We start from the raw sequence: 14,693 nt of genomic DNA, 5'->3' as shown, positions 1-14,693 counted from the left end.
TAGCTTTGTAATTAGGAGTGTAGTTTGTCTTTGCCTCTAAGGAATTTGTCATACGACTGCTTTAATTCATCAGTGGAAAAAACACAGTAACTACTTTTCTTTTCAAATCAAATTTAGCTGTGTAACTCAATTATGTTACTCATAGTTGTCAACCTGCCAGTGAAAAACCTCCTTGTAGGCTATAAAGCCTTTTTTGAGGGGCAGTATTTGAACAGAGCTGAAACCTCAATATGCTCCATGGACTTTAGGAAAGCAAAGCAAAGCAACACATCCTTGTCGTGTTTTGTAGGTGTCATGGCAGGAATAGAAAGACCACCTTTCTAGTCATCCCTTGGAAAGCACTTATTTTTTCAGCTGTTGTTTATATTCATTTGAATCCTCCTTAGGATGTAATCATTTTAAACAGATCACTTTGAAGAATGAGTGAGGCTGGGGGGCAGGGAGGAAGAACCCTGTAGTTTTAAAATGCAAACCAAATTGCACTTGAACAGGAGAGGAAGAAGAACTCCTAAACAAGCAATTGCTAAAATAGTTCTTCAGATAGCCTGTTGTTAAGATAGGCTAGATTAGAAACCTTGTTCTGAGCAACCCCACAGTATTTGTGATGTGGTGTATTGTCAATCATTTTATAGCCAGCTTCACATTCGCCCTATGGGAGCGTTTTTCTTTTAAAATGAATGTCCTTTGAGCTGTCCTAATCTCAGTTCATTGAGGTTTGTGGACCTTGCTTTGAACGTTTCTAATCACCTTATCTGGTGAGGAGAACCACGATTGTAAAGTTGCATTTTACATTTGGAGGTAAGATGTATTTTTCTTTTATTCTCTATCAGCCAAACTTTCAAACTGGCCTGTATGACTGGAAAGTGGGCCTGTGGGTCTGTGGTTTCCTCTTGTTGGAGCTGGTGTGTGTGCTGTCTGAAATAGATGTGTCAGAGGGGGCCCAGGCAGAACCAGTCTCTGCAGAAAAGCAGCCTTGTCTCTCTCTCACCAGTGCCTTGTCTTCCTTAGGAATTCGGCAACACTCCTACACTTAGGCACCTTTGCTGTGCTTAAGATCCTGACGTTGCCCTGTGCTGCTTTGTTCATTGTGGGAGTAGGATGTAGCCTTAGTGTTCAGAATACTCAGAAAAGTTAGTAAGTCATCATGCATTCAGATTTTGGGTTGTTTCGTTGTCTTTCAAGAGAAGTTGGAGAAGTTAATCTTGTATCTTGTGGAGAGAGGGTTTTGAACAATCAATATAAAGTAATTACTCAGTAACCTGGTGTGCTTGTAAGTGTTGGGTATTGTGAGAAAAGGCAGGAGTACACTCTGCACAAGTGCCCAGGCACTGCCAGAGCTGTTTCTCGCCTAAGTTATGTTTCAAATCTGCTTCCTGTGGGATATGGTTGAGGTCGTGCTGCCTAATGAAATATTGTCAAAGATGTTTAACCTACTGACTCCTTTTATTCCTGGGATATTGGGCAGGAGTCAGTTCTTGAAAAGGGACCATTTGTCCAATACAAGTTCTTGCAATGCCCTAAGAATTGGAAATACCTGCTTAGGTGTCAGTGAGCGACACATTATTGCAAACCAGGCATCTGCCCCTTTCTAAAAGGAATGATAAAATAGTTCATCTGCTGCTAAGGACATCTTGGAAGGAATTCAGCTTCTCAATGATACTCCTAGTGACTTTAAGAATTACTTGGATATAGATGATGTGTGATACAAGATGCCAAACTGAGCATCCCTATCCATCAGCAACAGTGAACACTTGTATTTTTTTCCTAGCGTGATTTCCTAACTGCATCACATTATTCCTCTGTCCCTCCTTCCTCGCACCTCAGTTTTATAAACAAAAACATACCTGATTCATGACTTTACTTCCACCAGTACGTGGGAAGGGGAAACAATTCTGTATTCCTTGTCTTACCATTTGTTTCTGAGTTCAACTAATTCAAGGGATACAGTATGTACCAGGCAGCCTGTCTTTCTATTTTGCATATATAGAATTGAGGTTTTAGGATTGAGTTTGGTTATACTTACCTTCTTTGAGAAAGATTGTAATATGGCAATGTTAAGCTCAGAAACTGTTGTGCTAACCTTTAGTTGTTCAACTTGATTAGGATTTCAGACATGTGCCTGACAGCTCATCAGCTTTCCAGAAATAGCCTGTTCTCAGAGGGGAAGTTAGCAGGTTTGCTTGCCCCATCAACTATTAAATTAATCTTCTACTACAGTGCAGCTGTGAAGCGTGCTGGCATCTTAGCAGTGCACCAAAAATAGTGTGTCTGTTTTTGAATCAGAAGTTTTTGAAGTAGAGTTAAACAACTTAATTTTTTGGAGCACTGGCCCAGTGGAAGAGTTAAGTAATCCCATCTCTTTTTAAGGGCTATGGGAATGTATAGACGTATTGAAAATAGGGCTAGATAAGGCTATATATTGGATATTATAATTTCTCTGAGTTTGTTGCTTTTGGATGCATATGGTCACTTTTTATGGAGCAAGTTTGGGTTTATGTGCTGAATTATCAGAACTGAGCACTAGCCAGTGTCTCATGCTTGAAGGAGAAACTCCTGTTGAGTAATCAGCAGAATATTTAGGTAAGCAGTCTTAAATCTTCTACCTTAAATCTTCATCCAGGGGGAACTTATTTTCTCTAAAATAGTGGTGATGAAACTGGAAATGTAACATATGACCCACCAGAAGTTTTTAGCTTGCTCTTCTAATTAGACCCACCAGCAAGGTTTATGTCAAAGAGATTAAAATTTTCTACAGCTTGGATGTAGCACTGACAAAATTGGATCTGTGTTTAGATTAACAGGATGAAAGAATGTCCTAAAACAGGGAAGGCACAGCTCATGTGTAACGTGGTACTGTAAAAGCAGGCTTGTCCCTACCTCAAGTGGTCAAGGTATCTGTTGTGTTAGAACAAATCCTCTGTGATTTTGGTTATCTGTATTTCATTGAAATGCCTTGTATGAATTTCCTGAGAACTTCTGCTAGAATTAATACAAGACCTATATCTTCTTAATCTTTTTACTGCAGACTGCTATGGATCTTGGTGAGAGCCTTCTTTGCCAGTTATGACTCAAAACAATCCCACTGATATTAAGCTTTGCAGGCTTCATGAATCAACAAAATCATCTCCCTGTAGGGTTTTAAATTGACAGAACAATCATGATGTATTTTACAGAGACTAATCTGGCATAATTGGATTTCAGATATTTAACAGGACCAACGCCCTTCCGCTCCCATACAGCTCAACCAAATTTCTCAGAGGAATTCAGCAGATGCTTTCTGCTTGTGCCTGCCTTGTGAACAACAGGATGCTACTTGAACAACTGTCTTTCTCCAATAATTTCTTTAGCTTTTGACAAGTGTTTGTCACGTCTTTTGTTTCACTAGGTTAGTGGTAGTAATAACTTCAGGAAGAGCTTGTCATTCCTATTGTTAGTATCTGCTCAATGAGTCTTTCCTAGATTTACTTAAATATATATCCTGTGATGTGAAACAAGTAGAACTGTAAAAGGTGACAAGTGTTAGTACTGAAATACGTTGTCGTTGCCAGAAGTGGTAATCTGTGCCTAGGTTTCTGGGTTTTTTTTTCTTCAATAGTTTCATTTTTATAACTTTTTTGAACACTTTTGAATTGCTTGTAGCAAGTTGTAACCAACCAACACTAATTTATTGTTCTGGGCAGCACAAAGAATACTAAACTGTTGTAAGATCATTTATACTGATAATTAGTTGTTCATGTTCAAGTCTATTAAAGCTCTATTAATCTTTTTCTCCAGATCACTGCTTGATGAGCTGCAGCTGAAATATTTAACACTTCACACTTATGCCATTGGAGATGGAGCCCAAAGCCAACAACCTCGTTTATGGGTGTCAGCGGAGCTCAACCTCTGACGATGACTCTGGCTGTGCCTTGGAGGAATATGCCTGGGTCCCCCCAGGCCTCAGACCAGAGCAGGTAGCAACCATCTTTCTGCATTTTAAAAATAAGCCTTGTAAGGACTGTCTGAGGGAGTGATCTGATGCCTCTGTAAGTCTAATTAAATTCTTATAATGTATAAAACTTTAATTCATGGAGAACTTTTCACTTCTTTTTTGTTTCCTGTCCAATGAGGCTGTGTGTAGGGAGCTTAAAGCTCTCAACCCTGAGGAATTTTATGTGCCAAAAAAGTTCCTGGTCAAGGTTTTTTAAAAAGTATGTGCTGCAGAGGTATATATTGCCAAGTAAAAGCAGCATAGAAGTTTGCTTTTTTTTTGGAAAGAAGTTATTAGGTTAAGTTAAAGCTCATGGCATACCTCATGACATTGTGCTCCCTGGCCAAGTATTTGATTGCACTTGTATGACTCTTTAAATAATTAGGCGTTTGACATTTAGAACATGGATGGTTCAGCAGTGCATATAAACCAAAGCGTTCAGTCATTGTGACAGGTAATAATGTATTTTACGCTTGTTTAAATAGTTGTATGGCTGCCATTTGTTCATGGCAGGATTTCTCTTGTCGGTGTCTGGAGCTGACACTTGTAGGTTGGTTGGGCTGTCCTTTCCCCTCTCTTCAGTCCCCCTTTTTTTGTGTAACATCACATGGCAATGGGAATGGAATAAAAGTGAAATTATTGATGACCAAGTTGCTATAGGAATTGCAGAATGAACTGCTTATGGTATCCGTTCATGGTGTTTATGGTATTGCAACTGCGCTGAAGCTGTGTACTCAGTAATACTCAGAACTAAAGACTTCAGTGTTAAATGGCCAGGATGGCTTTGCAACATCTCCTAAAGGAGGCAGAGCAATCCCGGCAAGCTTATACAGTCCATAGTTTAAAAGAGTGCAGATGTCTCTTTTTTTGCAATGCAGAGATTTTCTTAATCATGAGTAAAGTAACAAGTCAGTAGGAATGGCAATTAACAGGCTATTTTTAGGGCAACTCTTTTTTATCACTTACTTAAGTATCTGTAAGAATCCTGATGAATCAGACCTTAAGGCAAACGATGAGCTAACATTCTGCCAGAACAATTAAATGCCCTAAAACATCCTCATAATCCCAGCTAGCCCAAACTCAATAAAGATGGGAGGGTTTTTTCCCCCAGGATTGCTTATTTTCAGAACAGTGCAATAAGCTTGAGAAAAGGACATAAACTATTTTTAAAACTTCACTTCTTGCTGCATGTTATCTTTTTCTGGAGCATCCTGAAATATAGTCAGTAGCAAGTGGGCTTACAGTAGACTTCATTTCTTTAAATTTTGGTTAAATGAAGACCAAGTCATGTTTTGTACAACCTGTCTCACAATTTCGATTGCTTCCTGACTTAAATGACTGATTAATGCCTTTTTTTCATCTGTCTTGCACAGTAATAAGCTGTTGACCTGAGCATTATTTAAATCTGTATGGCAAGTAATATTTTTGCCAATAGTCAGCTCTTACAGCCCCAGGCCTCGTGACAAGCTGGAAACTGCATAGGAAAAACAATAAATCTGTAGCTGTTCCACAAAAATATTTTTTGCCATTGGGCTTTGTTGTAGTGTTCATTACAGCTTTCCTGTCATAATATTCTTCTGAAGAAAAAAAAAAAAAGAGTGAAGACTGATACAAAAACATTCATCCCATGGAAATTTCCTGGTTAATTTGCATCTGATTGAAATGTGACTGGATCCAGCCTTCTCCCAAGGGAAGGATGTTTCCACCTTCTTACCAAAGCCCACATGGAAGCAATGAAAGCTGATGCTTCGGGTGAACCTGATCAGCAGGAGACTACAAAACAGCTTTTGTCTCAACAATGTGTAAAATGCAGAGAGCAAATTAAAGTTGTTTATGTAGTGGCTGTTTTCTGGAAAGCTTCATGCCTTGTGTGGTAAATTGCAGAGGGAAACTTAGAATTTCCATGGAGTTGTTGACCAGCCCTGAAGGGGGTGGGAATAATGAGAACATTAAATGTGCATAATTTATGATACCCCCCCTAATTGTAGCTGCAAATTGCATTCCAGAAAAGCAATTCAGCATCTGGGTGCTAGTTTTATCAGAGAATTCAGGTTTGCTGAGCTGGTTCATCTGGGTCTTGTATTTTCAGCACAAACCCTGTCACAGTCTAATGTAGCGTGACCTCTTCTTCCTTTGTAAATGAGACCTGAGATAAAACAGTAGCCAAAGGACACTGGCAGTGCTTGGGGCCTGGGTGTCCTGGGTCTGAACTCTGCATTTCTCTTGGTCAGGTCCAGCTGTATTTTGCCTGCTTGCCAGAGGAGAAGGTCCCTTACGTTAACAGCCCTGGAGAGAAACACCGGATTAAACAACTTCTCTACCAGCTGCCACCCCACGATAACGAGGTAAATACAGAATTTAGGATGAACCGTCAGGGCTTGGGTCTCCCTGGTAGCTTTTCCGTGGAGAATTACCTGCCTGTGTATTTATTACAAGCCCAAACCATGGCCTGCAGTGGCATCTGAGCTATAAAGCAGCACGGTGTGTACACTGAGTCCATTGTTCAGCTGTCCACTTGGCTTGTGTGCAGATAAGAGCTGTCTGGAAGGACACTGCCTTTGCTTGTTAGGGAGGCTGGTGTCACTGCAATAAACTTAACACAAGTTAGTTTTATAGTGTTTGCAGCCACCCACCAATTACCAGGAACCTACAAATTCCTGGAATTGCATTGTGGTGCACAAAAAGGATGCTTTGTGATAGTAAAAGGCTTGCATCTCAGTTATGCGGTGTAATTTAGAGTAGAAGTGGAAATAACAAACAAGCTCTTTGTAAGGAAAGGGGCGGGGGTGTCAGTACTTAAGGTCTTGTGTATACTGCAACACTTAGTCGTGGGCACTTAACCATAAATCTAAAGGACAATGTTATGGCTGGTTTAGGTTCATTCCGTTATTTTAGGTTAGCAGCAGATTATGAGTTAGCTTCTAAAAATCTTGCCTAAACAACTCCTCAGTTTAGCATGGTGGGTTTTTCCTGTAATGAAAAAAAATCTCTCTCCATACATTTTTGCGTTATGCCTTATTACCTAAATATTAAGATGGCAGAGAAGGCAAGCAGGAAAAGTTTAATGATGATTGGCAGCATGCCTGATAAATTCCGTATATGCACTTAGTTACTCATCTGTTACATTAAAAGCTCAGTCTCTAATATAAGTTCTCCTGTGTTTTCTCACTGGAAGGTGAGATACTGCCAGTCGTTAAGTGAAGAGGAAAAGAAGGAGCTGCAGATGTTCAGTTCTCAGCGCAAAAAGGAGGCACTGGGACGAGGCACGATTAAACTCCTCTCCAGAGCAGTGATGCACGCTGTTTGTGAGCAGGTAACACGCTGGTGCCATAAGCCAGCTACAGGGCTGAATTATGTACAACTACAGTATCTCTATATTAATATTTAAACTTACCTCTGTCTGTGTCTGAAACAACAACAAAAGATTATTTTTGAAACTGCATGGAGGAAGAAAGAAAGTAGTGCTTGCTTAAGCAAAATGTAACCTTTGATATTACTGGGAATGAGCTGAGTCTTTGATGTATTCCCTACTCAATAAAAAAACCCTAATGCTGACTCATACTAAAGTAATGACAAATAGAAAGCAGACATACTTTAAAATGTTATTTTGTAGAAAATAAACTTATATTCACAGAAGGTTCACTGAGATGCAGTTCATCTAGACCAAAACTGATCATATCTTTTTCCTCTTGTCAGAATTTTGGAATAAAATCTCATATTTGGTTTGGTATTTTAACTTAGAATAAGCTACTAGTTTTGGATGGGAAGTGTATTCACTATCTGGGTTTGTTCCTAGTGTGGTACAAAAGTAAATGGCGGTGAAGTTGCAGTTTTTGCCTCAAGAGCTGGGCCTGGTGTGTGCTGGCATCCCTCCTGTTTTGTGTGCTTCACATGCAACGAGCTTCTTGTTGACCTTATCTACTTCTACCAAGATGGAAAAATTCACTGTGGCAGACACCACGCTGAACTTCTCAAACCTCGATGTTCAGCCTGTGATGAGGTAAATAATTAATATTTTACAGCCAAGCTACAAGTCCTGTTGTTCTGTTGACAAACTGCATCATTTTGGAAATTCCTGTCTCCAGTCCTAACTCAACTAGGAAGTCAGGACTCTGCTGCATAGATGTGTTGGAAAACTGAGAGATATTTAATTTCTTGTCAAACTGGAAATATTACAAGCAATAAGATGGTATTTAGAAAGCAAACACCTGTTTGTGTTTAAAAATTAACATTCTCGAATATTACAAAATACTATCCTTATAGAAGCTTCCTTAAAGCTTGAGTTCCTAGGTTCCTTTATTTTTTGGCTTTAAAATGTACTGTTTTTCTTTATTTTTGTTGTGGGAGATTGTTGTTTCTATCTTTGTATTCAAAAGGGAGCAAAATAAAAATAAATTTTGGATGTGAACTGCAGAGTTAGGATATTTTTTATGCACTAACTCCCAACGTGAGATTTTTGCCACTTAACTAAAAGTATCCTTTTTATCTCTGAAAAGATAATTTTTGCTGATGAATGTACAGAAGCTGAAGGTCGCCACTGGCACATGAAGCACTTCTGTTGCCTCGAGTGTGAAACAATCCTGGGTGGACAGAGGTACATCATGAAGGACGGGCGGCCGTTCTGCTGTAACTGCTTTGAATCTCTCTATGCAGAATACTGTGAGACCTGTGGGGAACACATTGGTAAGTGTGTCCTTTTCAAGCATTAAACTTACAGATTAAGGGAAAACCAAATGATGAAATGATTTCACATTTCAGAAGTATGAATTCTGCAAGTAATTTTTTAGAGAGATCCAGAGCGTTGCTTTTTCTGTCTTCCCAGGTGTTGACCATGCTCAGATGACCTATGATGGACAGCACTGGCATGCCACAGAAACTTGCTTTTCTTGTGCTCAGTGCAAGACCTCTTTGCTTGGCTGCCCATTCCTTCCAAAGCAAGGGCAGATTTACTGTTCAAAGACCTGCAGTCTGGGAGAGGATGTTCACGCCTCCGACTCTTCTGATTCTGCATTTCAGTCTGCTCGATCAAGAGATTCCAGGAGAAGTGTCCGTATGGGAAAAAGCAGCCGGTCAGCTGACCAGTGCCGCCAGTCTCTCCTCCTGTCACCAGCCCTCAATTACAAATTTCCTGGCCTTTCAGACAATGCTGATGATACTCTCTCTCGTAAGCTGGATGATTTAAGCCTTTCAAGGGAAGAGGCGGGCTTTGTTAATGAAGACTTCTGGAAAGGAAGAGTAGAGCAAGAAATGCCTGAAGACCCTGAAGAATGGGCTGAACATGAAGACTACATGACTCAACTTCTTCTGAAGTTTGGTGATAAAAGCCTCTTCCAGCAACCCACTGAAGTAGACATTAGATCAAGTGAACATTGGATTTCTGATAGCATGGTCAAGAGCAAGTTGGACTTGAAAAAAAATAATCCAAGCTTAGCAAGTAAGAAGTATCAATCAGACATGTACTGGGCCCAGTCACAAGATGGTTTGGGAGACTCTGCATATGGCAGCCACCCAGGCCCTGCCAGCAGCAGGAAAATCCAGGAGCTAGACTTGGAACATGGGGCCTCAGGATACAAACATGACCAAACACCATGGTATGGAGGTTCACTTGAATGTTTGTCTGACCTGAAACAGCAAGAACAAAGTGTTCGAGACTCAATGGATTCCTTGGCTTTGTCTAACATAACAGGTAATGGGGAAATAAATGAATGGCTTTGATGGAGAGGTCAGCAAAAGCATGTGCATTGGAGTATTTTGAAGGAAAATTTTTCATTTCAGTGATTTCTAAAAAGCTTTAGTATCAAGAGATGCATGTAAAGTAGGCAGCAGCTTTTATCAAGCACATAATCCTTTGCAGGGTATGTTTCTGCTACTTAAATCCTATTAGATTCTTCTCCTTTGCTTTTGAATTCTGAACACAAACCACTGCTTTAAGCAAATTACTATTTTTCCATACCTTATGTATAAGAAGTTGCATTATATATTAGGATGATATTAAAGATAATCTACAAAACACTTCAGATAACTTCCTGATATGCTTGTAAAAATATGTAGGAAATCTGAAAGGATGGTAGCCTTCTTAGCCTTAGGCAATTAGGTTTATGAGGTTATTTTTCCCCCTTGACTAAAGGGAAACTGATAATCCACTTTTGTGAACCTCCTCATCAAACATGACTGAAATTACCCAAAGGGATAAAGCGTGTGCTAACCTTCCTTTCTTATTTCTGCACAAAAAGCCCAAACCTGGCAGTTAAGACCCATTTCAAAAGTTGTCCAATCCTCGTCTCCTTTCCGTTCCTCGTGTAACCCCAATTACTGCAGCTGCCTGCCTAGGTGAGGCCCTGGCCAAGCAGCAGTGAAGGAGCTGAGGAGGGGAGCTTGGTTCAGGGGGCATGGGAGGAGGGGGCACTGCAGGTACTGCACCTGGGACCATCACAGCACACGTGACACTGTTGTTGTGGGAATGAAGGGTCAGTGGACACAAAGGTAGAGGACAGCAGGCCAGCTTCCTTTTGATCACTTTTTGAGAGTAAGGATCCTTCTTTGCAAGGCGGTAAGCTCAGCTTCCCTGCTGCAACAGCTGGAACATGAATTTGGCAGTAGTAGAAATGTGAAATATTTCAGCCTTAAGAATGGCAAGCACAGACTGCAGAAAAATTTTAAGTAATCCTTTTTTCTTAAAAGGCATACCTGTATGTATGTTTCAAAATTTTCGACCCATTGAACTTCTGCTCGTGATGTCCTCATGATGGCTAATTCTTTGGTCATCAGAGCTAATACTTAAATGTATTAAGTCAAAACAAAGCTTATTCTACTATGAAGGGAGTCTTTTTTGGTAATAGTTAAAAAAACACTTGATGACAAGAAATGTTTCATATTTTATTATAATACTTTTCTCTTTGGTATTCCTCTCATTTTCTTTTTCCTCCTTTCTCCATTCCCACCACAGGGGCTTCAATGGATGGAGAAGGCAAGCCACGGCCATCTCTCTACTCTTTGCAAACTTTCCAAGAACTAGAGGTGGAGGACTGTGAGAAGATGAGCAACATGGGAACTCTGAATTCTTCAATGCTCCATCGGAGCACTGAGTCCTTGAAGAGTCTGAGCTCAGAGTTGTGTCAGGAAAAAGTGTTGCCAGAGGAAAAGCCAGTGCATGTGCCTGTACTGAGACGATCTAAATCCCAGTCTAGACCACAACAAGTGAAGTTTTCAGATGATGTTATTGATAATGGAAGTTATGAGAATCTTGAAATACGTCAGCCCCCAATGAGTGAAAGGACTCGTAGGCGTGTTTACCATTTCGAAGAGCGTGGAAATCGGCCTCACCATCGCAGAAGAAGCAGGAAGTCTCGTTCAGATAACGCACTTAATCTGGCCACAGAAAGAAGATGCTCTCCAAGAGATAGATTTCGTTATTATTCCCCTCAGGATCATGAAAAATTTATTCAGAATAGAAGCTCACGTGAGCTTCGGGCCTATATTCAAAACGCGGAGCTGTATGGACCATATGCCCATACCAGGTCTGACTATGCACTGCGGAATCAGGTGGTTGATAAGTTTTTTGGATTGTATGGTGAGGAAGATGACTCCTGGTGTTCAACTTCATCCTCATCATCTGATTCTGAAGAGGAAGGATATTTTCTAGGACAGCCAATTCCACAGCCACGGTCACTGAGATACCCATACTATACAGATGATCTTTCTGGTCCAACTACTGCATTATCTAGTTCTCAGTTTGGACAGAGGACAACCAAATCAAAGAAGAAGAGGGGACACAAAGGAAAAAATTGTATTATATCTTAATTAATTACTAGTATTTCTTAATTGGGAGGACCAGTCAATTCTGTAGCTACAGTTTGAACCACATCTTTTTATATTAATAACTGTACTTAGGCAAGTTGCTAAAGTTCATAATGCTTTGACTGTAAATGATAACCGTGCCAGAGTTTACATTGCAAAAGTAACATTCAGAAATGTCACCACGCCAAATGATCTACTCAGATACTGCTAGGTTTACATACTATGTTTCAGCTGTCAAAATACTGTTACTGCAGTTCCTAATACAGACTTTTTGTAGACATTTTATTTGATGCTCACTATACACCTACGCTGAATTATCTGAGAGAGGATTCAACAAAGATGAATAAATAAAAATACCAGTCCTGTGCTTTAGCTATAGACACACAGGGTGATCTTTGAGTTCTTCCTCTTGCTGCCAAGAAAAAGAAGGCTCTATACTGTGCCCTTTCTTCATTGATAAAGCTCACTCTTCCTCATTCAGGTTTCCATACAAAAACTGGATTCTTTCATTTGGGAAAATGCTCCTTAAGAAAGCAAAAATCATAATGTGGGAGCTGAAATGCTTAAAGCCTTGATGTATCCTAAAGCAGCAGTGAATGTTTTGTACATTTAACTTCCATGGTTTTTCCTCTACAATTTTTTTGAGAACGTGTGAGGTGATTGGTTTTGGTTTGGGTTTTTTTCATGCCTGTTTAAAGGAAGATATTAATTCAGCTTCTGGAACTGGATTTACCAATGAGTGGTGATGTTTTTTCTGCCATGCCCCCCACTCCTCAGCAGCAAGAGAGGTACAACTGCTGGAGCCCTTTGCTCAGGCATGTAACCCCATTTAAGTCAGTGGCTCTACTTACGTAACAAATATTTTCATATGGGCTTAAAGGATTAGGCTCCAGAATTGTGTCTTTTCACATGCATTATCCAGGTTTTAAAATGTATTAGCTGCAATTCTAAGACAAAAAAATATTGATATTTATAATGTAGTATTTCATAGGCTTAAATGTATTCATAATTTAACAGTGCAAATACTAATGTACATATTGTACAGTTAAAATTTTAAAATCTGAGTATTTTTATATCCCTGAATTTGAAGAAGTTTGTTACAATATCAAACTAGATTTGTTAGGGGTTTAACAGCAGTGTTATGAATGAAATATTGCTTGTATTTTAGTCAGGGGGTTTAAGTTGAAAAATGTTCAGTGCAAAACAGCTTAATTTTGTCTACTAGGTATTAAAAGCTCTATATGCATGGTGGGGCTATGTAAATAATCTCTCTGGCCCTCTTAATCTTGCAAGTATAATTTATGGGTCAAGCAAAATGTAAACTAAATATAAATGTAAAAACCACACAAGCTTGGAATATATCATTACAACCAGTATGCAACTCCTGTGGATGTGGATTTTTTTTATTATTGTTCTCCCTTCTTCCCCAAAAATAATTTCTGAAGTTTGCTTACCTAAAGGAAGAGAGATACTGAGTGGTTCTAGAAGTCAAGCTGGCAAAAACTGTAAAGCAGGAGGTAATCACAGTAGTTGCCTTGAACTCAGATATGGAGCAGGAGCTATTTTAAGTTGTAATAAACTTCCACTGTTTAAGTAAACGGCAGGAATTTCTTACCAGTGATATCCACTAATGATGATGGTAAATGTTAAAGCCATTGGCTTTCTGATCACCTGAAGAAAGGAAACTAATGAAATAATAGATGCTTCTTACCTAAAAGCCTGTCAAATGGAACTAAGCTTGCCCTTCTTGAGGATAGAGCAGCTATGGAAACAAAAGCAGCTAGAAGTAAGGGAGGGAATGAACACAAGCACTGGTTTACACCAAAGAAAATTAGGCTATTGCTAAGGGTAATCAGACTAGCAGTTACTTGAATTTTTCAGGGTAAAATGAGCAGCAGATCCTTTTCTCCCAGAGGTGGTTTCACCCTACAGGTCACTTTGCTCGTACCCATAGGTCTTGTGGAGGTGAAAGCTGATCAAATCCATGCCTGGTCCTCATGGGGTGCTTCCATCTGGCTGCTGCAGGGCTCAGGCAGCCGTGTGCCTGCTGGGCTCAAGTATGTTACAGCCACCAGACTGGTGGGGCTTATGGGGCTGCAGATGCTGAGTTGTTCATAACCTTCCCCAGGATGCTCCAACAATGATTAGGAGCGTCCATTCTCACCTGCATTTCCAAAACCAGGATCCTCAGAAACAAAATGTTATGCCAGTAACTCTGTGTCCTGTGTTGGACCAAGTAACTGTCTCATGGAGAAATGTCGCCACAAGTGGTTCTGATGCTACACCATCTCCTGAGATGCAGCAGATGTACTCTCCCAAACTGCAGGACCTTATGGAATATTACAGTTCTAGATTGTTAATTTTTTTTTAAAGTTTAAAGATTACTATACAACTTTATTTTCCTTCAGCTTGACATAAACAATATTGTACTATTTTTGACAGCTTCTTATGAGAAATATTTCTAATTTCTAGTATTTCTCCACCTTGAAGAGAATCGTAGTATGGGATATAGTGTCTGTGACCAGCACAAGGCTCAGATACAGTCACAAAAGTGCTAAAGTGTGGTTTGTGTTATTGGAAGTAGTACCTATATTCCTAGTGGAGCATATACCCTGGTGGGCACCTAACCCTGACACAGCTGCTTACTCACTATTCCCCAGTGAGATGGGGGAGACAATAAAAATATGAAAAATAAAATAACTTACTGGCTGAGTTAGACCATTTAATAGATAAAAACAAGCAAAAAACCCCAAACAGAAACCCCTGAAGTGATACCAAAAAACCCCCTAGCTCAGCACTAGCCAATTAATACCCAGCCTGTCCTTGAACAGCAGCAGTCCTGGAAAACTCCTTGCCCCCATCCCTAGTTTTAGATGCCCCTATCACCTGTGGTCAGCTGGGGTCAGCTGTCCTATGTTCCCTCCCA

The 14,693-nt window shown here is 39.9% G+C and overlaps 1 protein-coding gene across 2 annotated transcripts in view; it reads left to right on the top strand.

Moving 5' to 3' along the window:
* Nucleotides 1-13,143, top strand: part of PRICKLE1 (prickle planar cell polarity protein 1) — a 64,699-nt gene extending 51,556 nt beyond the window's left edge. For both annotated transcript variants that reach the window (XM_088165547.1, XM_014871136.2), the window contains exons 2-8: nucleotides 3,775-3,953; nucleotides 6,202-6,315; nucleotides 7,146-7,283; nucleotides 7,767-7,970; nucleotides 8,467-8,653; nucleotides 8,793-9,656; nucleotides 10,917-13,143. In XM_088165547.1, coding sequence (XP_088021673.1) covers nucleotides 3,822-3,953; nucleotides 6,202-6,315; nucleotides 7,146-7,283; nucleotides 7,767-7,970; nucleotides 8,467-8,653; nucleotides 8,793-9,656; nucleotides 10,917-11,770 — 2,493 coding nt within the window. In that variant the 5' untranslated portion in view covers nucleotides 3,775-3,821 and the 3' untranslated portion in view covers nucleotides 11,771-13,143. The remainder of the gene's footprint in view (nucleotides 1-3,774; nucleotides 3,954-6,201; nucleotides 6,316-7,145; nucleotides 7,284-7,766; nucleotides 7,971-8,466; nucleotides 8,654-8,792; nucleotides 9,657-10,916) is intronic.
* The last annotated feature ends 1,550 nt before the right edge of the window (nucleotides 13,144-14,693 follow it).

Source organism: Sturnus vulgaris, chromosome 5, assembly GCF_052056855.1.
Source record: "Sturnus vulgaris isolate bStuVul1 chromosome 5, bStuVul1.hap1, whole genome shotgun sequence".
Classification (NCBI taxonomy): Eukaryota; Metazoa; Chordata; class Aves; order Passeriformes; family Sturnidae; genus Sturnus; species Sturnus vulgaris.
Note: the sequence above shows the minus strand (reverse complement) of the source record. Positions and strands in the feature narration are given on the sequence as shown.